Source organism: Berghia stephanieae, chromosome 5, assembly GCF_034508935.2.
Source record: "Berghia stephanieae isolate SIO BIC M18660-M18661 chromosome 5, UCSD_Bste_1.3, whole genome shotgun sequence".
NCBI classification, from domain to species: domain Eukaryota; kingdom Metazoa; phylum Mollusca; class Gastropoda; order Nudibranchia; family Aeolidiidae; genus Berghia; species Berghia stephanieae.
The window spans coordinates 83,205,157-83,231,585 of record NC_088364.1 but is presented as its reverse complement, the minus strand read 5'-3'; the positions used below and the strand labels follow the sequence as shown (position 1 = coordinate 83,231,585).

Genomic DNA, 26,429 nt, shown 5'->3' with positions numbered 1-26,429 from the left:
AAACCCCATTTTAAAAAAAAAAGGAAAAAAAACAACAAACAAACAACCACCGCCCCCCCCCCCCCCCCCCCCAAACAAAAACAAAAACAAAAAAAAAAAACAACAACAAAAAGAAGAGAGAAAAACCCCCTCATCCTCCTTTTTCCATTTTGGTCAGTTTTTGTTTGTTCAACTTGATTAGATATAATCCATATTTGAAGTTAATGTTTTATTTTATTTTCTGGCCTAAGTGATAATAGGCGTTTTGTCAATGCATGCCAAGTGTTGTTTTATAGAGATGATGATGATCGGCGTTATGGGAAATCGTGAATTGAAATAAAAATAGAAAGAAAAATAAATGTTATCGTGAAAGGGTTGACACAATATGATCCAATCTGTAAACGTGGATTCAAATACAAGAAATCTCCGATATGTTCTGGTGATACGAATCTGTAGTAGTTAACACGGACTGATTCTCTCACACAAAACACTTATTTCAACATACTTTGGGCTGGAATTAATGTTAACATTCAAATATTATGGATGATTTAAGATGATTCTTTACTTGATAACATTGTTAAACTCGGGTCTTTCAAGAAATTTCCTTTTTTAAGAATTTTGGACTGTTTGTTCGTTGTGGAAATTAGTCGATAAAAGCGTAAAATTAAAACAAACAAATTCTGACCAAATTTATTTTTTAAAAAGCGTTCTGTGAGAATTTGGACGTTCTACGCACTGTTATCCAAATGAATGTTGGACTGAAAGAGATTTGCCATAAATGTTGGGTGTTGGGAGAATGAATGAAAGAGGTTCATAATGGCTGTAATAATTATCAGGTTGTTATTGGCTGAATGAAGGCTTTGGTTTATGGACACTTGATATACAACATTGCAGGTGGCGGCTATAGATAGAATGCGCTTGGCCAAGGAGTTCACAACATTGCCATCCGGAGGTATAACGGACCAACACACAAACTCTGTGTAACCATAAACTTTTATAGTCTGGTTGATACAGTTTAGTGAGAACAACTCACAAACGCGGATGGCAAAAACAATAACAAAGGCCTGAGTGACGTCATCTGCATACTATCTATAGCCATGAATTTCAAGGAACACTTGGGCATCGGATACAAGGGGGAAGGGTTAGGTGGTTCTCTGTGCTTCAATTACAAGCTGTACAGTTTATGGCTGTCAAATTTGTATGCGTAATCAATATGATGTATGTATATTGATTTGTGTTGTTCGTCTTTTTTTTTTTTTGAGTTTTTTGTATGTTGGTTTTTAGTAATTGTAAATTATGTTTACACTAATATGCAAGTGAATATTCAATGCGAACCCTTTTAGCCTTATTTCACAAACAATTCAAACAGTTATTTATATATTTTTTTATTCAATCCATTAACCGTACTCAGTTTCAGAATATAATTACGCGCCCCCCCCCCCCCCCCCCCCACACATACAACACAACACCCACACACACTTTTCTCTCTCTCTCTCTCTCTCTCTCTCTCTCTCTCTCTCTCTCTCTCTCTCTCTCTCTCTCTCTCTCTCTCTCTCTCTCTCTCTCTCTCTCTCTCTCTCTCGTCCTCTCACCCTCTCACCCCACCCTCCCTCCCATATCATATCACTGTACGTATTCTTCGTCCTCACGATATTGCACGGTGTCTCTCACTCCATGTAACTATCAGTCTTTGCGATTAGACAACAACATGCATTCAACACGTGTGTGCCAAGTACAACCAACCCCATAACGACGTAGCATCGGTACAGTAACACCCCATTAAACCGTCAATTTGGGGCTACAGGCTATTATCAATAAATAAATAAATAAATAAAATTCCCATGGGGAAATTTGTCTTTAGCGTCTATTCCAAGGGAAGACTGGAAAAACCCAGGCGTCAGCCGCAGAGTAGCGCCGCAAAGTGAGTTAGGACGAGGTAACTTGCTCAAGGCCACACAGCGCAGCGTCGGGTGATCGAACTCGGAACCTTGAAACGATTGAGTGCCTACCTTACAAAGTATCTTTATTGGCCTCACCAATTTGAGCCTATCATCACTCGATATAAAGTTTCTTGTTGGAGTATACACCTGACGTAACTACAGTATAATATACCTTTAAAAGGTTGTAAATATACAACGGGGACCCATCACTGTGTAAAGATGTATAGGCCGGGGTAGTAATTTAGCAGGAAAATAAGTGATGCTTAGAAAATGTTTGCATTTTTATCAGATGATTTTGGAATATTTTTGTAATGCGATCAGCAGATTTTGTCAAATGGATTCTGGCAATCCTGTTGTGAGGTTAGGTTTAAATAGAACCGTGGGGCGTTATAGCGGGGTTGACTGTACTAATATTATTATTGTATTAAATTGAACAACTACCTGTTGGCAACTTCACCATACAGGCCCGAGTATGATTATTGTGATTATTGTAATGCTGTGTGTGTATGTGTGTGTGTGTGTGTGTGTGTGTGTGTGTGTTTGTGTATGTGTGTCAGTGTCACGTTGTGCCGGTTATGTCATGTCATGACCTCACAGACACAACAACCAATAGGCTAATAGGGCTTGTAATTTCCGCCCGGCGAGGAGGATGATGATGAGATGTTATGTCATGAGGATTCACACCTACCTTTTCTTTTCATCATCATCATCATTATTATTATCATCGTCGTCGTTATCGCCATCGCCATCGTCGTTGTTACTACAACTGCTGCTGCTGCTGCTACTGCTACTGCTACTACTACTACTACTACTACTACTACTACTACTACTACTACTACTACTACTACTACTACTATACATACTACACTACTACTACTACTACTACTACTACTACTACTACTACTACTACTACTACTACTACTACTACTACTACTACTACTACTACGTTATCACCCATATCTACAACTACTACTACTACTACTACTACTACTACTACTACTACTACTACTACTACTACTACTACTACTACTTATCTACCATACTACTACACTATACTATCTACATACTACTACTACTACTACTACTACTACTACTACTACTACTACTACTACTACTACTACTACTACTACTACTACTACTACTACTACTGTTGCTGCTGCTGCTACTACTACTACTACTACTACTACTACTACTACTACTACTACTACTACTACTACTACTACTACTACTACTACTACCACCACTACTAGTACTACTACTACGACTACTACTACTACTACTACTACTACTACTACTACTACTACTACTACTACTACTACTACTACTACTACTACTACTACTAGTACTACTACTACACTACTACTACTACTACTACTACTACTACTACTACTACTACTACTACTACTACTACTACTACTATACTACTACTATTATTATTATTATTATTATTATTATTATTATTATTATTATTATTATTGACGTTAAGGACACTTTACTGACAACTATTCCAAATACTAAACAGGAATAAATGATAACGGTCTTACAAAACAGTCGCTTGAAAAAATGATAACGCTAATTTGTTCTAGTGAAAACTGGAATAAACTTATCGCGTCGTTTCTCCAAACGAGAAATGTTCTATAATTAGAAGTTGATTAATGTTGTGTTTCGCTCAGCACTTAATAATATTTTGCTCTGCTATAAACAATACCCATTTGTAATTTGTTTCCGACAAAGGACAAGGAAATTCCCCAGGTTACAAAGTCTTTGAGAAACAGGAATAGGTTTTCTATAGATAGTATGCACTTGACTAAAAAAGGTCACAACATTGCCATCCTGAAGTATAACAGATCAACACATAAAACTCTGTGTAACCATGAAGTTTTATAGTCTGGTTAATACAGTTGTGGGAGAGTTACTCAAAAACGTGGATGGCAAAAAAACAATAACAAAGACCCGAGTGACGTCATCTTTATTCTATCCAGGCGGTTTTCACATTCCTTGTATAGAGTCCAGGTTTTACACGCTTAGAAAAGAGACGAGAGAATTAAGTTTGGACAGCCGTAAGTTTTGTGATTAATTTGATGTTGGTGACAGAGATGACATGTCTGGTATTAGATTGGGGAAGGTGTCTTTAGTGGTCGTAATTCTTTGTTTTATTTCTACCAAATCTCTAACGTCCTTCGTGATATTATGGTTGGGTTGCACCGAGATATTTAAACTTTAGATTATTTGATAGTTTCCCCTTTCCTGGTCAGGTGAAAAGATAGATCTTGGGTTTGTTTGTTTTCGACCATGTCTACTCGGTTTCCTGGACGTACAGCCAAAGTCCCTTTCCTTCGCTACAACCAGTCGCTAATTTGTCAGCCATGATCTGAAGGGTTTCACGCATATTCATATTATATATACACTTGCATATTTAGATTAGGAGCAAAACGGCGATATTTTAAAACGATTTTCTTTATGTAATTTTCTCCTTTTTTTTTCTCTCTTGTTTCTTCCTCTTCCTGCTTCCTTTTTTTCTTCTTGGTATTCCCAGACAATATCCGTTCTTGTTTTCCTCCCCCATAATGTAAATGGTTTAAATATTCATTTACACAATATAAAGTGATTGTGATCCTTCCTGGGTTATGATGACCTCGTGTGTTCGAGACTTGGCGTTCTGTGTATAATTTTGACACACTATCTCTGTCTCAAGGGCGTTCTTAACTTTTCAATCATATCATCTCTCTCTCTCTCTCTCTCTCTCTCTCTCTCTCTCTCTCTCTCTCTCTCCCTCTCTCTCTCTCTCTCTCTCTCTCTCATCTAGCCCTTCTCACTCCATGTTTCGTTGATACTCTCTCATACACCTCTCTCTCTCTCATACACCCCTCTCTCTCTCTCTCTCTCTCTCTCTCTCTCTCTCTCTCTCATACACAATCTCTCTTTCCTCCCTCCATCCCTCCTCTCTCAGATTTAACACATTCCATCAGTTAATTTTTCTATTTCCATCTCTTCCTCTTATTCCCTTCATTGGTTGCAACAACTCCTACCTCTAAGAAATCACACGGGTACAAATAAATAAATAAATAAATGAATATAGAGGAGTTGGTTGATTGTTTACTTGGTATTGAAGGTGCGGTGGTTGTTGTGGTGTCTGTGTCTCTGTGTCTGTCTGTCTGGCAGGTTGAGATGTATCGCTGTGATAAGTCACTTTAACCATGTTATCGATCTTACTTTGGGAGAGAGAGAGAGAGAGAGAGAGAGAGAGAGAGAGAGAGAGAGAGAGAGAGAGAGAGAGAGAGAGGAGATCGTGTGCCAAAAGAATGCATATGTGATATATAATGTTTTTAGTATTAATCTTTATCAGAACTCTAACTACGCCAAGAAGAGCGATATGAAATATTGTCAGACTGGAAGATTGGCCATGTTGTATTATGGAGCCAACGTTTACAGTCAGGTTTGATACATTCCGTCCCCCTGGTTCTGTCAGGGTTGAAAACACTTTATCCAAGTATATCATTCATATGTACTCAATGGAGCCCATTCCATAGAACGTTCTAGTCGCAGGTACAGTCATCTGATTTCGATCTCTGCTCAGGGATTTTTGTTGTTTGGTTTTCTTTATTCCTTCTCCTGTCCTTCTGATTATCTCAACCCCTGATTTGATTAGATGAATATTCATATTATTTGTTATATTACGCATTTATTTCATGCACCTTTTTTTTCTCTTCTTCTTCCCTTCCATCCCTAGCGCCTGGCCAGTGCCGAACACTTGAGTGACGAGGCTGTAGAGAGTGACCAGGATGACGTCATGGTTTACAGGTCCACCAAACGCCGGGGCCAGAACGAGGAAAACCTATGGCCATACCTCCCCTCCGACAGGCTCCCTCTACTTTGGGGCACCCCACCAAGAGCGCCCCGACCCCGGAAAGCCCGTCAGAAATCAGTGGAAGAGGCGCAGAAACGGAAACTGATGGAAGAAGAAGCGGAGGAAAGGATTGACTCTCTGACGAAACCCAACAAGGAACTGTCCGTGATTTACGAGGAGACAAACATCAAGAAAAGGAAGAAAAATGAAGAGGAGGATATGGAAGAGGACGACGTAGAAGATGAAGACGATGAGGAGGAGGAAGAAGAAGAAGAGGAGGAAGAAGATAAATGGAGTACGGAATGCTGGGAGGTGAAATACTCGCCTCCTTTGAGTTCTTCACCTGGGGAGCCCAATGTGCTTCGGGTTCACCGTGTTCGGTCTGATGTGGATTACGTGGAGAGAGAGTTAAGTCCCGTGGGTGATAACTTGTCAAACACAAAGGAATACAACGTCAACAACAACAACAACACAATTAAATATAATAACAACAGCATCCATTCTCACGATAATCACCACCACAATGATCTCCAACATTCGCGCCTACAAGACAACAGCAACAACAACAATAACAAATTCTCTCACAAATCCAAAATCTCAAAAAGTAGTCCGACATCAACAACGTCGACAACAACATCCAAAACAACAATCTCCGTCAGCAACGTCTCATCTTGTGATCCTTTGAATTCCCGTCTCACCCAGCATCCCCTCCACCACAACAACAGCAACACCACAAGGAAAACAGAAGATGGCGATGCCGACGACGATTGGAACCTGAGCTCCCAGTTCGAATCCCTGGTGCGAGCAGAACGAGAACGAATGGAATTGCAGCTCATGAAGGAATCGGCTGATGACCAACAGCTATCAATAGTTATCCCTGAGGAGGACGTTGTCGGGAGTAGTACAGAGTCGGTGGGAAATTCAACAGAATTAACGACGACGACACCAGCACTGACATCAACGTTATCACCCATATCTACAACATCACCTTCTTCTTCAAAAACAACATCATCATCATCACCGTCATCATCGTTATTGCCATCGTTACCGTCACCATCGTCCTCCTCCCTGGGCCATCCCCGTTGTTACAGCTACAGCGGCAGTGACCAATACCACCACAAAAAACTCCACCACGCCAAACGTCGGCACACCATGGACACCCATCGCATCACCGTCACCGACGTCCAGTGTCACCAGGTCAAGGTCACATTCCTGGAAAGTGACTCCGACCAGGGATTCTTCAAACAGGCCCAGTCGTCCAGAACCGTCTGATTCAGTGAAAGACCCCGCGCGGCTCATTGGATCCTGTATTAATATTATAACGATGTGCAATTCTAATGATGGTTGGTAGGCAGCTCCACCAAACGTTGAATGCTGATTCAACAAACATTCAAATGATTGGTTTGTGTCCACGTCAGTTTTGTGACCACTCTTGTCTATCTGGTGTTATGTCAGGATCAACCCCATGAGTTTTTAAACACGTTATTAGAATTGTGGAATCAACTAAATGGCGTTTGTGAAAACTACTTTTATCTGACCTGATGAAACTTGAGGCTGTGACTTCCAAACTCCATTAAGTATTTTAAAAAAAAAAACATTCTGAGAAAATCGTTATTTATTTCCATTTATTTACCGACTGAGAGAGGAAAATATTAGAATTCTTATAGACAGTCACATCTTCATTAATTTACTACAACAGTGGAATTCGTATACAATCAACACTCTTCAAGTCAACTTCTGCTTAAAGTCAACATCTCTTATTGACGCCATATTTTCCGTTCATTATCTAAATGTGTTTCTTTGATAACGGATAAAACCAATTCAACCTCGTTTAATAAAGTCATCCAATCTCTTTGGTCCAGGGGAGGTGACGTCATCAGGGTTTCACTGTGTGTATTGTGTCATTATTACGTCTTCAAATTGGAGAGTTACAGCGTCGGGTTTATCCAAACATGATACCAGATAGAGTCGATTTCTCACATTAAATGGATGTGGCAATGAGAATACGGTAGAACTGTACGTTACCTTGGGACAACTTGACCCCTATTTCCCGGAGTCAACATTTCATGGAGCTGCCAATATCCACCATTATATTTATATCATCTTTCATCCTTCTTCTATCGCCAGGAGGCGGGAGTTTCAGAAGGCGCTGATTTTCACGCATAAGTGTCGCGAGCGGCATTCGACTCGTTGGAAAAAAAAAAAAACAACAACAAAAAAAACAAAAAAAAAAAACAAAAACAAATAAGAAGACATTGGTTTGCTTGATTCTGGAGACTGGACTCCGATGTTGTTACTGTGGTTGAAATAATGATCTGTTAGAAATCAACGATTTGATAGCACGACCTCATTGATTTATTTGTAACGATACATACTCGTTATCTCCCCTCTGTTAATCATTCCCTTTTAGGATGGATCGCCAACATCATCATCATCGTCATCGTCGTCATCATCATCATCATCATCACCACCACCACCGCCACTTGTTTATATTTTATCGGTTGTCATATCTCTCTCTCTCTCTCTCTCTCTCTCTCTCTCTCTCTCTCTCTCTCTCTCTCTCTCTCTCTCTCAAACTAATGATCTTACATCTAAACCGGATGTGTAATTTATTATTATGCCTTCATTCTACATTATTTCTGTCTTTGAGACGTTTTCCTCCCACCTCAGTCAAGGGGAGGCAAAAACCACGTATTATTGACCTCATATCGAAGCGACAGCTGAATACAATGAACGTCCAACAACGCCGTACACATATATGAATGCTATTGTTTTAAGACGATGGAATTTGTGTTGTTTCACTTTGGATTATTTGCATTTCATTTATATTTATAATGTACTGTATTAATTGGATCGACCACGCATGTCCGTTCATTGTGACGAGATGTGTACATTTTGGAGGAAGTGACGGATTGAAAAAAACCACAAGTTTGATTAAAGATTTTAGTTTGATCATTGATTTATTCTGTCTTACTTGATATTTACAAAGGGATGAAGCACAATGTGTGAAAAAAAAAAAAACAACCAAAAAAAAAAAAAGGAAAAAAAGCACGCGGGTGAATGAAAAAGCAAAGCACGTTTTACTTCCAACTGCAAACTGATCTCAATTTCATGATTTTTCCAAGTATTTTATTTCAAGATAAATCAAAATCATAGTTTCATTATTGATTGTTCATGTTGTCATGTGTAGGGCCATTAATGGAAACTGGTAGGTGGGTGAAGGGAACTGGTAGGTGGGTGAAGGGAGCTGGTAGGTGGGAGAAGGGAACTGGTAGGTGGGAGAAGGGAACTGGTAGGTGGGTGAAGGGAACTGGTAGGCGGATGAAGGGAACTGGTAGGTGGGTGAAGTGAACTGTTAGGTGGGTGAAGGGAACTGGTAGGTGGGGGAAGGGAACTGGTAGGTGGGAGAAGGGAACTGGTAGGTGGGTGAAGGGAACTGGTAGGTGGGAGAAGGGAACTGGTAGATGGGTGACGGGAACTGGTAGGTGGGTGAAGGGAACTGGTACATTTCTGTTGAGATGATGAATGCACTCACATTGTTGACACTGATACTGACTCATCCATAAATGATCGTCATCATCATCATCATCAGCTTATCCATACATGACACATAGGCTATATAAATGTAAACATCCAAGCCCAAGACTGCTATTGTTTTGAGTTGTTGTTTGAATACCTGAATTCAATCCAATCCATGAATGAATACCTAGATAGACATGCACACACCATTTGTACTGTGTATTCAATTACTATTCCTCCATGGTTCCATTTCAATCGATGCGTTTCATAATACTTCATTTTATTGTATTACCTGATCGTATGGAACTGAATTGCTATTTCATCATGTGCAAATTGCCTGTCTGGCGCCTTTTTATATATGCACTCTTACGACAGAGATCACTGTCTGTGTTCAGGTACTCGTTCACGCTCGAGTCGATTGTGGGGTTATAGCATAGGCGTTAATTGAGAAGCGCCAAAGACAAGGCTTTAACAAGGCGTTGATGATGGGCGACACGTTACACACCCCCGAGATTTGTTCCATCGTTTGTCACTCACCAACCAGCTTTGGATGTGTCATCAATCTTACAATCGTCGCTAATCATTCACCACAAGACACTGGGCAATATTTGCTTGTGCTTACTCGGTGTGCTGCTTGCATTGCGCACTTTTGTAGACTGCGCAAGGATTGGGGGGGTTTTGTGCGCTTCTTTTGGCGTAGCACGTATCTACTTCTGGTTTTGCACGGAAGACCGAAACCTTAATATTGTTATTTTAAAAAGGAACATGCAATAAGGCGTCGTCCTAATATGTTGGCACAGTTTAAGTTTAAAGTTTTACACCAAACATGGCCGCCATCAAAGGAATTTGGGATTTTTCACATGTGCAGATTAGGCAATGTACAAAAATGAATATATATATATATATATATATATATTATATATATATATATATATATATATTAATATATATATATATATATATATATTATATATATATATATATATATATATATATAGCAGTTTTAACAAACATAAGAACAACTACAAGCTAACCATGCAACGTTTCGGGTTCAAACCCCTTCTTCAGCTATTAACAACAATCAGTTAAAACGGTTATTATACTTGACGTTTAATCTTTAATCTAGACCTTCTGCATTCAGAAATTCTTAGTACATATTTATTACTTAGTTCTTTTTATTCATAGGCTGTTATTAATATTCATTTTTTACATTACTTCTGACAGTTTCTATCCGTTTAGTATTAATAGTCATTCGTACTCCAAATCGGTTTCATAATGTCATAATTCTGACAAGGGATCACCATCTCCTTACTCCCGCTTCCAATAGGATTTTAAAAAATAAATTTCAAACTAGATCTTTCCTTCCATCAAAGCACACCATTGGTCTACACCACCCTCCATCCGTTGTGTGTTTTCCATGCTTTACATTTATCGATTGGACATTTTTCACGATGTCGATGTTGTTTTGTAGTATTGATAACATCATTTTAAAGATATCGATTTTGATGGTTAATTGATGAGAATCGCTTAGAGAGAGAAGGGAAAAGAGAGAGAGAGAGAGAGAGAGAGAGAGAGAGAGAGAGAGAGAGAGAGAGAGAGAGGGAGAGAGAGAGTCAGACCACCCTGACCATCCAGATAGCCAGGTCACCCTGATAAAGCCATCATGATATAGACCCGATATATTGTCGTCCCTAAAATAGATGACAATATCAAATTATTGAGGCCTTTTTGGTGCTAATTGGAAATGGGAAATTAGATATTTTTTTTGTTATTATTGATCATAATGAATATGAAATTTGATCTCCCATGTCATAAGTCCTCCATAATATTTGGATACCTTCAAATTCTTGACTTCAACGTCTACAGAAATGAATCTCTTAATTTGTGTCTTAATACTTTATTCTTATTGAAGTATGAAAATGTTGGACGGGAAATAAGGTTGATTTTATTCACATGTTTTAATATTTGCAAGTTGGCTAATTATATCATTTTAAATTTGTCATCGTGTAATGAATGCACTGTTATCATTTATCGCTCTTCCATCTCCTCTCTCTCTCTCTCTCTCTCTCTCTCTCTCTCTCTCTCTCTCTCTCTCTCTCTCTCTCTCTCTCTATCTCTTATATATATATATATATATATATATATATATATATATATATATGTATATATATATCGATCTACATATATTAATTTTAAAAATCAACAAACAAGTTGTTTGTGTAAAAAAGATGGGAGTATTTTTTTGTCTCTTTGACGTGGGCACGTCGTTCTTCCGACAACGGGTTTTATCAATTGTTGATGTTTTACTCCCTTTCAAGTTGGAAACAATAAATCATGTGGATCGCTTGTTGAATATTCGCTGAAAAATATTATTATTATTTATTTTTTTTTAAAGGATACGGGTGGTTGGGGGGTGGGGGTGTGTTAATGTAATGTAAGCGATAATGCGACAAATCTATTTTCTAGACAGTCAAATATTTAATCTTGACACATCCTATCTCATATCAGTCTGACCATAACCATATAATATATAAATCATGAGAGACAGACATACTTTTGGTACGGTATCTATTTCCTGTTGACGTCATCAACGGCAAGGCAATCGCATTGAGACATTAGTTATCGTTATATCAGGTTATTTTAATCCATTCAATTCGAATTTCGTGATATCGACGAATCGTGTTTGTCGAGTGGAATGTAGGACGTACCAATAATGCCGGTTATAACGAAAGACATTGTCAAGAATGAACGCTAGACGTTTATATCGAATATTCCGTCAGGATCGGTTATTTATTTACCGACGCATAATTGTCGCTGTATTAATGATGACAACCCGTCATTAACCTCTCATAGCAACACGAATTTCTTGACCATAGAATATCGTTGTAACCGGTTTTGTTGTAAACATCCATTTTTTGACGTTTGGAGATGAAGATTGTTACTGGGATTAAAAAATAACAAGAATTCTAGGATTTTATTCAGCCGTCATAAAAATCACAATTTGATCGGTACTCATGAATATGCATAAATACGGATTTCCTTGTTGACTTTTGTATTGTCATGTATTCTGTAAACATTTGAGTGAGTTCCTCTTAGTGGGATTCTGTGCTGGTGTCTGAATGAATGAGACTTTAAGGTGATCTCAAACTAAGTACATTGATGGTATGCTCTTGGATTCTCCATCTGTTCCTATTTGAACCAAATTCCCTTTGTCTTACTTTTTTTCTTGGGTGCTTTGATTGTAAATGTCGACTTTTCCATTTTCTTCTTTTTACTGGCGCTGATGTTATGACCTAGATTTGTCGCAAACGCTAAAAAAACCTATAAAAACAAAAACAAAACAATTGTTGACTGTTAAATTGTTGGATGAATTAAAATGGACGCATTTACTTCGTTTTGAAATTCCTTTTCATCTTTTCATCTTTTTTTTCGTATTTTAACGAGTGACACATGGGCCGGTTTATAATATTTCGATTACAGAAAAGATATTTTTTCCACAGTTTTTGTTTCCTTAAAAAAAATGGATCCATTGCCAGGCATTTCAAAATATAATTCGTCTTCTTTATTATGAGCTGATTTGATAAATTATGTTAATATAAGGTATACGGTGAATATGCATGTTTTGTTGTTAAATCTCCATGTTGAATGACGTGTATTATATTATGGGATGTTACATCGCATAGTAGCCTTCATTGTCCCGTCTTTCTCTCGAAATTCGATTGTTGATTTCTGTTTTTAAAAAGACATATTTTCTTTTTCAAGATGAAAATAATTTTTGAAATTGTTGCATTCGCTAAAATAGTCTTTGAGTTACGAAGACAAAAACACATATTGTTATAGTTATAGCCAGAAAAACTTATTCCTCGTGTTATATCAATTGGTTGAAAATGATTCCCCAACTAAATATAAAAGTTTTAGTAAAAAAAAAAAAAAAATACGTTTAAAAAAAAATATAGCCCAATATCCACCAAATGTGCTCAAAGCGCTTTACAGGTAGGACAAGACATGTCGCCCGATGTAAGCGTTATTCCAATTTCAATCGTAACATCTTTTCCCATCGAGTTAGGTTATAGACATCTAAAGGGTCTCTCGACAAAATGAGGAAAAAGATGTTTTCGTCGTTTTCGTGTTCGACAGTTTTGTTGAGATCGTTACAGGAAAACTGATTTTTTAACAAGTTTCCAGTTCAAAATTATTACAAGTTTGGGAATGAAAGAAATCAATTTATCGTTAGATCTATATAAAATAAACGTTTTTTTGGCGAAAATGTAAAAAAGAAAAAGTAAAATCCTTGCCTTTTGTATTTAAGACAGTATTCTATGTCGAAATGAATCTGATTCAAAGAAATCATATTTTTATCTTAATCTAAAACTTACAGATAATTCTGTTGCCTTCACTGAGAAGAACAAGTCTTGTCTCTTAATCTTTGGGGAAAAAAAAATATTTAAAAACTTACATTTCCTAATTCTGATCTTTTCAAAATCGATATTTTTTATGAAGTGAATCCCGACATAATACCAGATATAGGCCGTGGGTTACAATTGATAGTTGAATTATCTTCGTCCTGCTGACAGCACGCACGCATCTGTCCATGGTCAACACCGCTTGACTATCAACGACCGACTCAAATCTACCCACGAGGATTCTATTCCCCTTCCTCCTTTCACTGTTAAAGAGACATCGATGGGCGCCGATCATGAATCGATTATCGGTATCGGAGAAAAAGGTAACAGTGATTACTGACATAGTACATTGAATCTGACCTGACCCGGCCAATGATAATCAGACTTTGAACCCAATACTTATAACACTAACACAAACACTTCAGCCTAACGACATAAATGATACAACACGGACCATTGAGATTTACATTGATGGCTGTTTGGACATGGGCTAGAAAAGCTTGACACTACATCATCATCATCATCATCATCATCATCATCATCATCATCATCATCATCATCATCATCATCATCATCATCATCATCATCATCACCACTACTTCCACCATCATCATTATCACGACCATCGTCATCGTCGTCGTCATCATCATCATCATCATCACCATCATCGTTGTTTATCGTTGATTGCAATATGTTGTACCCATGTTTTATAGACTGCCGTTAATCATTTTGTTTTTATCAGTCTTTCAATTGGAATCGGAGAGATTTTGGATCTTTCACAAACGGTGTGGTCTGAGAGTGGAGAGAGAGAGAGAGAGAGAGAGAGAGAGAGAGAGAGAGAGAGAGAGAGAAGAGAGAGAGAGTGACTGTTTGAATTAATTTTGTTAGTTAAAGAGTAAAATGACGATAGTTGAGTTTATTAATTAATATTAATGACTAGTTATTATTATTATTATTATTATTATTATTATTATTATTATTATTATTATTATTATTATTATTATTATTATTATTATTCCTATTTAATATCATCATCATCATGTTCATCCTCATCATCCTCCTCATCATCATTTGGGCTGTGGACTTGTAAATGTGAATTTCACTGGTCGTCGTTCTCGGACAAGTTTCAATTCCCCCCCCCCCCCTCTCCAACTTGGCTTTACTTTTGTTATTATGAGTCAATTCTATGATTTGATTTCACAGTCGCACCGGTGTTGACGCACATAAATGTTCCGTCCTTATACAACAATCTTCTGTTTCCATTGGTGTTGTGTGTGTTGTGTTTATAGTTCCATGACCATATGAGTGAGTCGAGTATTTATATTATGTCGACATCTTTAGTTGAATGTTCCAAATTGTACTTTTGAAATACTCTGGCGATATTGATTCTCATTGTGACGGTCGTGTCACTTTGTTCCTACCTGGTAACAGTATTTATATTATGTCAGACAATCTTTTTAGTTGAATTGTTCCAATTTGTACTTTTGAAATACTCTGGCGATATTGATTCTCATTGTGACGTCACTGTCACCTTTTGTAGCCTCCGTAAACTGCAAAAAATAAAATAAAAATAAAATAAAATTACCCATAATACACGATAAACTGAAGAAAGTGGATTGTGATGATAATTTGTTGTATTTGTTTCATGGAGCTATATTAACAACAACTTAAATTTCACTTTCTTTTAGCGGGTGGTTGGATGGGAGCATCACCCTTGAATCATATACCTATGATGTTCGCATGGGTGTACGATCCGATAGTGATGTCGTTTTCTTCTCTTTACTAGCCTATCCTGCTTCTTTGGTTTGTGATTGTATTTTTGACAGGGGATATGTTTTTTTCTGTAAATCTTCTGCCTGTTTGTTCTTGGTTGTTTATAATTTAGCTTATGATATCTTTAGGTTATGATTTTGATTTACATTTGTACTATTTTTGTTAGATTGCTTGTTTTTTTGTTTCAGCGGTCTCTCATATAACCTCAATTGTGTTGGAAGAGACCTAAAGCAACAAACAAACAAACAAACAATCAATCACTTTCTTTTGGTTATCGTAACCTTGTACGATTGCCGAACGGCTTGGACGAAAACGAACATCTGTTCTCAAGAGTCTTAGACTTAGAACAGATGTTCGCTTTCTACCACTGGGTGGGGATCCTGACCTCCCATAGTGGGCAGGGAGGTACATGCTGTGTCTTCTATCCCACCATTCCCGTTTTCCAATTGTTTTCTGTCGTTGTCTTGGAGTGAGATTACTTGGTTTTGTCCTGACCCTGGCTGGAATTCCTTGGCTTGGAGGGAAACAGTCAAATGCATAATTATTGTTTTGGGAGGTGATATTTTTTTCCTTGTAAATCATCTCTCCGTTATGTATTATTATGTTTGTTATTTTTAATGTATAATGTAGGCATTTGAGTGTATTCCCCTTTGTTGGATTTTGTGCTTGTGTCCGGATGAGACTTTTAGGTGATCTCAAACTAAGTACATTGATGGTTTGCTCTTGGAATCTGAATCTGATCCCTATTTGTTCCCAGTTCCCCTTTGTCTTCCTTTCTCTTGAGTGCTTTAATTGTAATTCTAGAACTTTTTACTATCCCATTTCTTCCTTTTTACTGGCGCTGATATGAGACCTAAATGTGTTGCAAGCGCCGTAAAACCCTTCAAAATAAAAACAAACAAAAGAAAACGAACATCTGTTCTCAAGAGTCTTAGACTTAGAACAGATGTTCGCTTTCTACCACGTTTTTGGGTCGATCATTGTAGGTTGGCAACGGTCATCGTTAATTTTCCATTGTCAGGCTATGAGTCCACGATGGGTGAAGACAGCCACTATCTTTGTGTGAGTTACTTTATTTATTATTAATAACTAGTTAGGCATTTTGGGGATACGTTGATTTCCCCTGATGTTACCATTGACATTTCTGCCACTGACCAAACTGCACAATGATGACAAAACAAAACATCTTTATCATTGTTGTGGTTAAAGTAAACCTTTTAACTTCACAAATGTGACCAGTCGTGTGAATCTGGTATTATGTAGGTATGAATTAGTCCACAATATTCCAGTTTTAGGTCCTAATAATCGGTCATTTATTTATTTTTTCTAAAGTTAGCTTTACAAGTTCTCATTTCCATTGACTTTTTAAGCATTATGTTCATTTCAATCTTATACCGTTTTGGGAAGGTGGGTCACACATATCAATGACATGAGATACAACCCCCCCCCCCCCACCCCCAATTCTCTAGCTATTTAATGACCATTTGTTGATTTCATCAATATGTCAGGTTACTGGGCAAATTTTTTAAAACTGTGTTGTCATTTTAGGGCATTGAGACAGCATTTTTGCCACCAGTCAACTTCAACATCCATTATCTTTGCCGTCGATAACCATCATTATCATCGCCATCATCATCATCGCCATCATCAACATTATCATTATCATTATCGTCGTCGTCGTCGTAATGATCATGTTCGTCCTATTTCTGTAGATCTTGAGGACCACGTGTCCATATGTCTTGGACATACTTTTGTGATTGTGAATGAATATGTCTTTTGTTTTCAAACTGATTCTCCAATGATGGAACATTGAATGAAAATGGAATAAAGCACCTATTGAAATTCAACCTATGGGATTTTTATTCTTTCTTCTCCTTTGTTATTTGTTAACGTTAAGTCTACTATGTTGTCTTATTCACCAGTGAACAGTCGTACTGATGGGGAGGGGTGGGGGGGGGGGGGGGGCTTGTCTGTACACATTTGGCCAGAAAGCTCGTCCTTCAAATATCGATCGATTCAAATATTTCTCATTTTTGCAAAAACTCTCGAAAATTTTAGGAAGACCTCGCCAAGTTTTTGCCAAGATGAGGGCCATTTAAATCGATCGTTATAATTTGAGGGACGAGTTTTCTGGTCAAATTTTGAAATGCGTGTTTTTTCCAGAGTACGGCAGTGAACTGGTCAAATCTTGTGACGGGTGGGGTTCCTGACCTCCCGTTGTGGGCAGGGAGGTACTAATTGTGTCTTCTATCCCCGATATCCTGGGTGGGGTTCCTGACCTCCCATAACGGGCAGGGAGGTACTAATTGTGTCTTCTATCCCCCTGTATCCTGGGTGGGGTTCCTGACCTCCCATAGTGGACAGGGAAGTACCAATTGTGTCTTCTATCCCCTATATTCTGGGTGGGGTTCCTGACCTCCCATAACGGGCAGGGAGGTACTAATTGTGTCTTCTATCCCCTATATCCGGGGTGGGGTTCCTGACCTCCTATAGTGGGCCTGGGTGGTGTTTCTGACCTCCCATAGTGGGCAGGGAGGTACTTATTGTGTCTTCTATCCACCTGTACCCTGGGTGGGGTTCCTGACCTCCCATAGTGGGCAGGGAGTCACTTATTGTGTCTTCTATCCCCCTATATCCTGCTGGGTGGGGTTCCTGGCCTCCCATAGTGGGCCTGGGTGGGGTTCCTGACCTCCCATAGTGGGCAGGGAGGCACTTATTGTGTCTTCTATCCCCCTATATCCTGCTGGGTGGGGTTTCTGTCTGTATTTTTAGAATTGTAGGAGATGGTATTTTTTGTCTTGTAAATCATCTCTGTTATTCTCTGTATTATTGTTGTTTTCTTTTACATATGTATGACTTGTAAACATTTGACTGTGTTCCTTTTAGTGGGGACGTGTGTTTGTCAGGATTAGACATTGAGGTTATTTCAAACTAAGTACACTCTTTCACTGCACTCAGGTGTAAAATGAGTACTTGGTCGGTAACATTGTTGTTTCCGTCGAAAAAAAAAAAGCCTCATAAACGTCATGTCTCGTCATACATTATATGAAATGTTTCTGCTGGCTTGGGTCCCATTATAAGGCCCTTTGAGTACATTTAGTGGATATTGTGCTATATAAAAGCTACCATTGTTTTTTAAAAAAGAAGAAAGTAATGAGTACCATCTAAATGTCTCCCTTTTGGCGAGGACCCCAGAACTTGTTCTGTGTCCGACGATGGGCCTACGTAGGCTGGCCATAGAGGGGGGAAAACTGCAGGGATATAAATATAATATTTGTAACTTTCCCCCTTTATCTTATTTTTCTAAAGTGCCACGAGAGTTACCGGTACTAAAATGGAAATCTTTTATCTGTCCTTTTGGTTCTTGTATCATCCTCAATAAATCGTCATTAAAATGATCAATATTTGCCTCAAAGGTCGTTTTTTAAAGGGTTTTACGACGCTTGCGACACAATTAGATCATGTCAGCGCCAGTAGAAAGAAAGAAAATGATATATTTAAAAAATATATAAAATTACAATTAAAAGCACTCAAGAAAAGTAAGACAAAGGGGAATGTTTTAAATAGGGAACATATGTAGATTCCAAGAGCACACATCAATGAGATCACCTAAAAGTCTCATCCCAGCACAAGCACACAGTCGTTTTATTAAAGAACACAGTATGTGCTATTTGGTTAACATTGCATACACTGTGTATCTAAAAACAACGTCAGCAAAGGCCCCCACTAAAAGGAATACACTCAAATGTTTACAAATAAATCCTATAACAGAGATATGATTTACAAGACAAAAAAATATCATCTCCCAAGGGCCAGAACAAAACCAAGTAATATCATTCAAAGACAAAGACAGAAAGCATGTTGGAAAACAGATATAGGGGGATAGAAGACACAGTATGTACTTCCCTGCCCACTATGGGATATCAGGAACCCCACCCAGAATTTTGTGACTATGTGCCATGGCGGTCTCAAATAATACATAAAGAAACCCAATTCTGTTCCATCTTTTCACTATTTGTTTTCTACTTTGTCTTTTCTTAGTTGCTTGAATTGAAAAAGATACAGAGCATTAATCACTAAACGTTCTCAAATCGCTTTACCGGGGGTTCCTAACCAACAACAACACTTAACATGTTGTAGGACAAATGACGCCTGTTATGCGATATTACAATTTTTCGGACAGAGACAACGCTGTTCACGGCCAGGTACCCAATTTACAATGATATGTGAGTAAAGAGCCTTTTCCAAGGTCTCAAGAATGCACCGCCCAGAGCGGGACTCGAGCCCAGGACCTTCCCATCCGAAGGCCAGAAAGACATTGACGTATCACAAACACTGTCAACAAGCCACTAAAACAAGATTACAGATTGAAGGACTGAGATAAAGATTTCATCAACAAATCTTCTGAATGTCTCCAAAATGTCCCCTCTAAATCCGTTTTCAGGGTTATTTCCACGTACTTGGGTGAGAAGTAGCCGACTAGTTTGGCCAGAGATGCCCTTCCTTATTCCGGCTAAAGCCGGAAAGCCGACTTTTTGAGATCTTCCGGCTCATTTTGGTCGGTATTGGTGAGTTGATTTTGATAAAGATGAAAGTATTGGTTGCTTAAATGCAACAACGGTTAAGGGAAGATGGATGTGTATCCTTTTGGGTGATTACATTTGTGATACTATTTGATGAAGAGAAGGTTTTCAGGAAATATTATCATTATAATAAGCTCTTTACGAGAAAACGTTTTCAGGTATTTTTGATTTTAGCAAAGGTTATCCTTGGATTGGGCATTGTACTGTGACCCAGAAGGACTCGGGTTCGAGCCCCGCTTCATGCACTTTCGTTTCTTTTCCTTATGGTAAAGGCCTAATGTGCTCATCCGGGTGATTCCTTTATTACATCAGACGTTTATGTTAACGGATTTCCTGTTTTCCTTCGTGAAATACACAGTTTACGGTGCCTAGCATACCGCACGGGCGTGACTTTTTTAAAAAGGTCACAAAATTGGGGTCATGAGGCCTGTCTCTGTTTTTTATTTTAAAATATTAAGCCCTTCCGTTACGTATAAACAGATATCTTTGGCTCGTCATTCCATGAAGGAATGTAGATAATAAATCAAACAAGATGTCTGATGTCAAACAGGAATCACCCATGTTGTCACAGTGAGCAAATTGGAGGTTAATAAATAATCTCTGCCACTTTGCTGTTTGATTTTGGTTATTTTGTTTCCTGTAAATTGTCTCATTGTTATACACAGCAATGATGGCAACTGTGGGTTTGTCATAAAATAATAATATATATTTCCATATTATCTGGATTTATCCCTCAAGGGCCTATGTCGTCTGGGTCACATTCCATTGGCTCAGACTCAGACAGGAGTCAAGATCGATGGAGCTTGGAGCTATTTATGCCTCCAGCTTTTAAAACTAATCCCAAGGCCGCCTGTACTTGATGTCTGTGACATGCACTCCTTGTCTGTCTAAAATATTTGACGCTTGTTAGTGAGGAATAGACATCATCGTCATCATCATCATCATCATCATCATTATCATCACCTTCTTCTTTTGTTATTGTTTGTTGTTTAAAAAAAAATTATTATTATTATTATTATTATTATTATTATTATTATTATATTTTTATTATTATTATTATTATTATTAATTATTAATTATTATTATTATTATTATTATTATTATTATTATTATTATTATTATTATTATTATTATTATTATTATTATTATTATTATTATTATTATTATTATTATTATTATTGTATTTTACATTTGGTGCTGGAATGATAAAGAAAATGAGGCAAGGGGTATAACTCGTGAAAACAAAACATCCTCTTTGTACTTGAAGTACCTTGTCTTGGAGTTTAGGACTGCAATCTGAATCCCTCTGGAAATGCATTTTTGATTTAATGCTTTATTCTCCTTATCACACGAGGCGAAATGTCAGAGTATTTAAGGCATTGCATTGTGACCCGGAAGGTCCCGGGTTCGAGCCCGATTCAGGAACTTCAGTTTTTTTTTCTCTTTTCTTCTTGGGCAAGATTATTAACCTCCAATTTGCTCACTTTGGACAACATGGGTGATTTCTGTTGACATCAGATATGTTGTTTGATGGATTATCTGTATTCCTTCATGGAATGCCTAGGTGACGGTATCTCACTGTGACAACATGGGTGATTCCTGTTGACATCAGACATCTTGTTTGATGAATTATCTATATTCCTTCGTGGAATGCCTAGGCGACGGTATCTTACTGTGACAACATGGGTGATTCCTGTTGAAATCAGACATCTTGTTTGATGAATTATCTATATTCCTTCGTGGAATGCCTAGGGACGGTATCTACTGTGACAACATGGGTGATTCCTGTTGAAATCTGACATCTTGTTTATGAATTATCTATATTCCTTCGTGGAATGCCTAGGCGACGGTATCTCACTGTGACAACATGGGTGATTCCTGTTGAAATCAGACATCTTGTTTGATGAATTATCTATATTCCTTCGTGGAATGCCTAGGCGACGGTATCTCACTGTGACAACAGGGGGGATTCCTGTTGAAATCAGACATCTTGTTTGATGAATTATCTATATTCCTTCGTGGAATGCCTAGGCGACGGTATCAACTGTGACAACATGGGTGATTCCTGTTGAAATCAGACATCTTGTTTGATGAATTATCTATATTCCTTCGTGGAATGCCTAGGCGACGGTATCTCACTGTGAAAACAGGGTGATTCCTGTTGAAATCAGACATCTTGTTTGATGAATTATCTATATTCCTTCGGGAATGCCTAGCGACGTATCTTCTGTGACAACATGGGTGATTCCTGTTGAAATCAGACATCTTGTTTGATGAATTATCTTATATTCCTTCGTGGAATGCCTAGGCGACGGTATCTCACTCACAACATGGGTTGATTCCTGTTGACATCAGACATCTTGTTTGATGAATTATCTATATTCCTTGTGGAATGCCTAGCGACGGTATCTCACTAAACATGGGTGATTCCTGTTGACATCAGACATCTTGTTTGATGAATTATCTATATTCCTTCGTGGAATGCCTAGGCGACGGTATCTCACTGACAACATGGGTGATTCCTGTTGAAATCAGACATCTTGTTTGATGAATTATCTATATTCCTTCGTGGAATGCCTAGGGTAACGGTATCTCCTGTGACACATGGTGATTCCTGTTGAAATCAGACATCTGTTTGATGAATTATCTATATTCCTTGTGGAATGCCTAGGCGAACGGTATCTCACGACACATGGGTGATTCCTGTTGAAATCAGACATCTTGTTTGATGAATTATCTATATTCCTTCGTGGAATGCCTAGACCACGGTATCTCACAACATGGGTGATTCCTGTTGACATCAGACATCTTGTTTGATGAGTTAATCTATATTCCTTCGTGAATGCCTAGGCGACGGTATCTCACAACATGGGTGATTCCTGTTGACATCAGACATCTTGTTTGATGAATTATCTATATTCCTTCGTGGAATGCCTAGTGACGGTATCTCACAACATGGGTGATTACTGTTGACATCAGACATCTTGTTGAATGTATTTTATATTCCTTCGTGGAATGCCTAGGCGACGGTATCTCACAACATGGGTGATTCCTGTTGACATCAGACATCTTGTTTGATGAATTATCTATATTCCTTCGTGAATGCCTAGGCGACGGTATCTACAATGGGTGATTCCTGTTGACATCAGACATCTTGTTTCATGAGTTATCTATATTCCTTCGTGGAATGCCTAGCGACGGTATCTCACAACATGGTGATTCCTGTTGACATCAGACATCTTGTTTGAGATTATCTATATTCCTTCGTGAATGCCTAGCGACGGTATCTCACAACATGGGTGATTCCTGTTGACATCAGACATCTTGTTTGATGATTATATATTCCTTCGTGGAATGCTAGGCGACGGTATCTCACAACATGGTGATTCCTGTTGACATCAGACATCTTGTTGATGATTATCTAATTCCTTCGTGGAATGCTAGCGACGGTATCTCACAACAGGGTGATTCTGTTGACATCAGACATTTGTTTGATGAATATCTATATTCCTTCGTGGAATGCCTAGGCGACGGTATCTTACAACATGGGTGATTCCTGTTGACATCAGACATCTTGTTTGATGAATTATCTATATTCCTTCGTGGAATGCCTAGGCGACGGTATCTTACAACATGGGATTCTGTTGACATCAGACATCTTGTTTGATGAATATCTATATCCTTCGTGGAATGCCTAGCGACGGTATCTACAACATGGTGATTCCTGTTGACATCAGATCTTGTTTGATGAATTATCTATATTCCTTCGTGGAATGCCTAGCGACGGTATCTCACAACATGGGTGATTCCTGTTGAATCAACATCTTGTTTGATGAATATCTATATTCCTCGTGGAATGCCTAGGGACGGTATCTCACAACATGGTGATTCCTGTTGAATCAGACATCTGTTTATGAATTATCTATATTCCTTCGTGGAATGCCTAGCGACGGTATCTACTGTGACACATGGTGATTCCTGTTGAATCAGACATCTTGTTTGATGAATTATCTATATTCCTTCGTGGAATGCCTAGGCGACGGTATCTTACTGTGACAACATGGGTGATTCCTGTTGAATCAGACATCTTGTTTGATGATTATCTATATTCCTACTGTGACAACATGGGTGATTCCTGTTGAAATCAGACATCTTGTTTGATGAGTTATCTATATTCCTTCGTGGAATGCCTAGGCGACGGTATCTCACTGTGACAACATGGGTGATTCCTGTTGAAATCAGACATCTTGTTTGATGAATTATCTATATTCCTTCGTGGAATGCCTAGGCGAGACGGTATCCTACTGTGACAACAGGTGTGATTCCTGTTGAAATCAGACAACTTGTTTGATGATATTATCTATATTCCTTCGTGGAATGCCTAGGCGACGGTATCTTACTGTGACAACATGGTGATTCCTGTTGAAATCAGACATCTTGTTTGATGAATTATCTATATTCCTTCGTGGAATGCCTAGGCGACGGTATCTCACTGTGACAACATGGGTGATTCCTGTTGAAATCAGACATCTTGTTTGATGAATTATCTATATTCCTTGGTGGAATGCCTAGGCGACGGTATCTCACTGTGACAACATGGGTGATTCCTGTTGAAATCAGACATCTTGTTTGATGAATTATCTATATTCCTTCGTGGAATGCCTAGGCGACGGTATCTCACTGTGACAACATGGGTGATTCCTGTTGAAATCAGACATCTTGTTTGATGAATTATCTATATTCCTTCGTGGAATGCCTAGGCGACGGTATCTCACTGTGACAACATGGGTGATTCCTGTTGAAATCAGACATCTTGTTTGATGAATTATCTATATTCCTTGGTGGAATGCCTAGGCGACGGTATCTCACTGTGACAACATGGGTGATTCCTGTTGAAATCAGACATCTTGTTTGATGAATTATCTATATTCCTTCGTGGAATGCCTAGACGACGGTATCTCACAACATGGGTGATTCCTGTTGACATCAGACATCTTGTTTGATGAGTTATCTATATTCCTTCGTGGAATGCCTAGGCGACGGTATCTCACAACATGGTGATTCCTGTTGACATCAGACATCTTGTTTGATGAATTATCTATATTCCTTCGTGGAATGCCTAGGTGACGGTATCTCACAACATGGGTGATTCCTGTTGACATCAGACATCTTGTTTGATGAATTATCTATATTCCTTCGTGGAATGCCTAGGCGACGGTATCTCACAACATGGGTGATTCCTGTTGACATCAGACATCTTGTTTGATGAATTATCTATATTCCTTCGTGGAATGCCTAGGCGACGGTATCTCACAACATGGGTGATTCCTGTTGACATCAGACATCTTGTTTCATGAGTTATCTATATTCCTTCGTGGAATGCCTAGGCGACGGTATCTCACAACATAGGTGATTCCTGTTGACATCAGACATCTTGTTTGATGAGTTATCTATATTCCTTCGTGGAATGCCTAGGCGACGGTATCTCACAACATGGGTGATTCCTGTTGACATCAGACATCTTGTTTGATGAGTTATCTATATTCCTTCGTGGAATGCCTAGGCGACGGTATCTCACAACATGGGTGATTCCTGTTGACATCAGACATCTTGTTTGATGATTATCTATATTCCTTCGTGGAATGCCTAGGCGACGGTATCTCACAACATGGGTGATTCCTGTTGACATCAGACATTTTGTTTGATGAATTATCTATATTCCTTCGTGGAATGCCTAGGCGACGGTATCTTACAACATGGGTGATTCCTGTTGACATCAGACATCTTGTTTGATGAATTATCTATATTCCTTCGTGGAATGCCTAGGCGACGGTATCTTACAACATGGGTGATTCCTGTTGACATCAGACATCTTGTTTGATGAATTATCTATATTCCTTCGTGGAATGCCTAGGCGACGGTATCTCACAACATGGGTGATTCCTGTTGACATCAGACATCTTGTTTGATGAATTATCTATATTCCTTCGTGGAATGCCTAGACGACGGTATCTCACAACATGGGTGATTCCTGTTGACATCAGACATCTTGTTTGATGAATTATCTATATTCCTTCGTGGAATGCCTAGGCGACGGTATCTCACAACATGGGTGATTCCTGTTGACATCAGACATCTTGTTTGATGAATTATCTATATTCCTTCGTGGAATGCCTAGACGACGGTATCTCACTGTGACAACATGGGTGATTCCTGTTGACATCAGACATCTTGTTTGATGAATTATCTATATTCCTTCGTGGAATGCCTAGGCGACGGTATCTTACTGTGACAACATGGGTGATTCCTGTTGACATCAGACATCTTGTTTGATGAATTATCTATATTCCTTCGTGGAATGCCTAGGCGACGGTATCTTACAACA

The 26,429-nt window shown here is 38.5% G+C and overlaps 1 protein-coding gene across 1 annotated transcript in view; it reads left to right on the top strand.

Annotated features, from left to right (window-relative positions):
• LOC144973744 (uncharacterized) overlaps window positions 1-8,346 on the top strand; it is a 79,914-nt gene extending 71,568 nt beyond the window's left edge. Inside the window, exon 5 of the mRNA XM_078916579.1 lies at window positions 5,650-8,346. Within this exon, the coding sequence (XP_078772705.1) occupies window positions 5,650-7,038 (1,389 nt within the window). The 3' untranslated portion in view covers window positions 7,039-8,346. The remainder of the gene's footprint in view (window positions 1-5,649) is intronic.
• The last annotated feature ends 18,083 nt before the right edge of the window (window positions 8,347-26,429 follow it).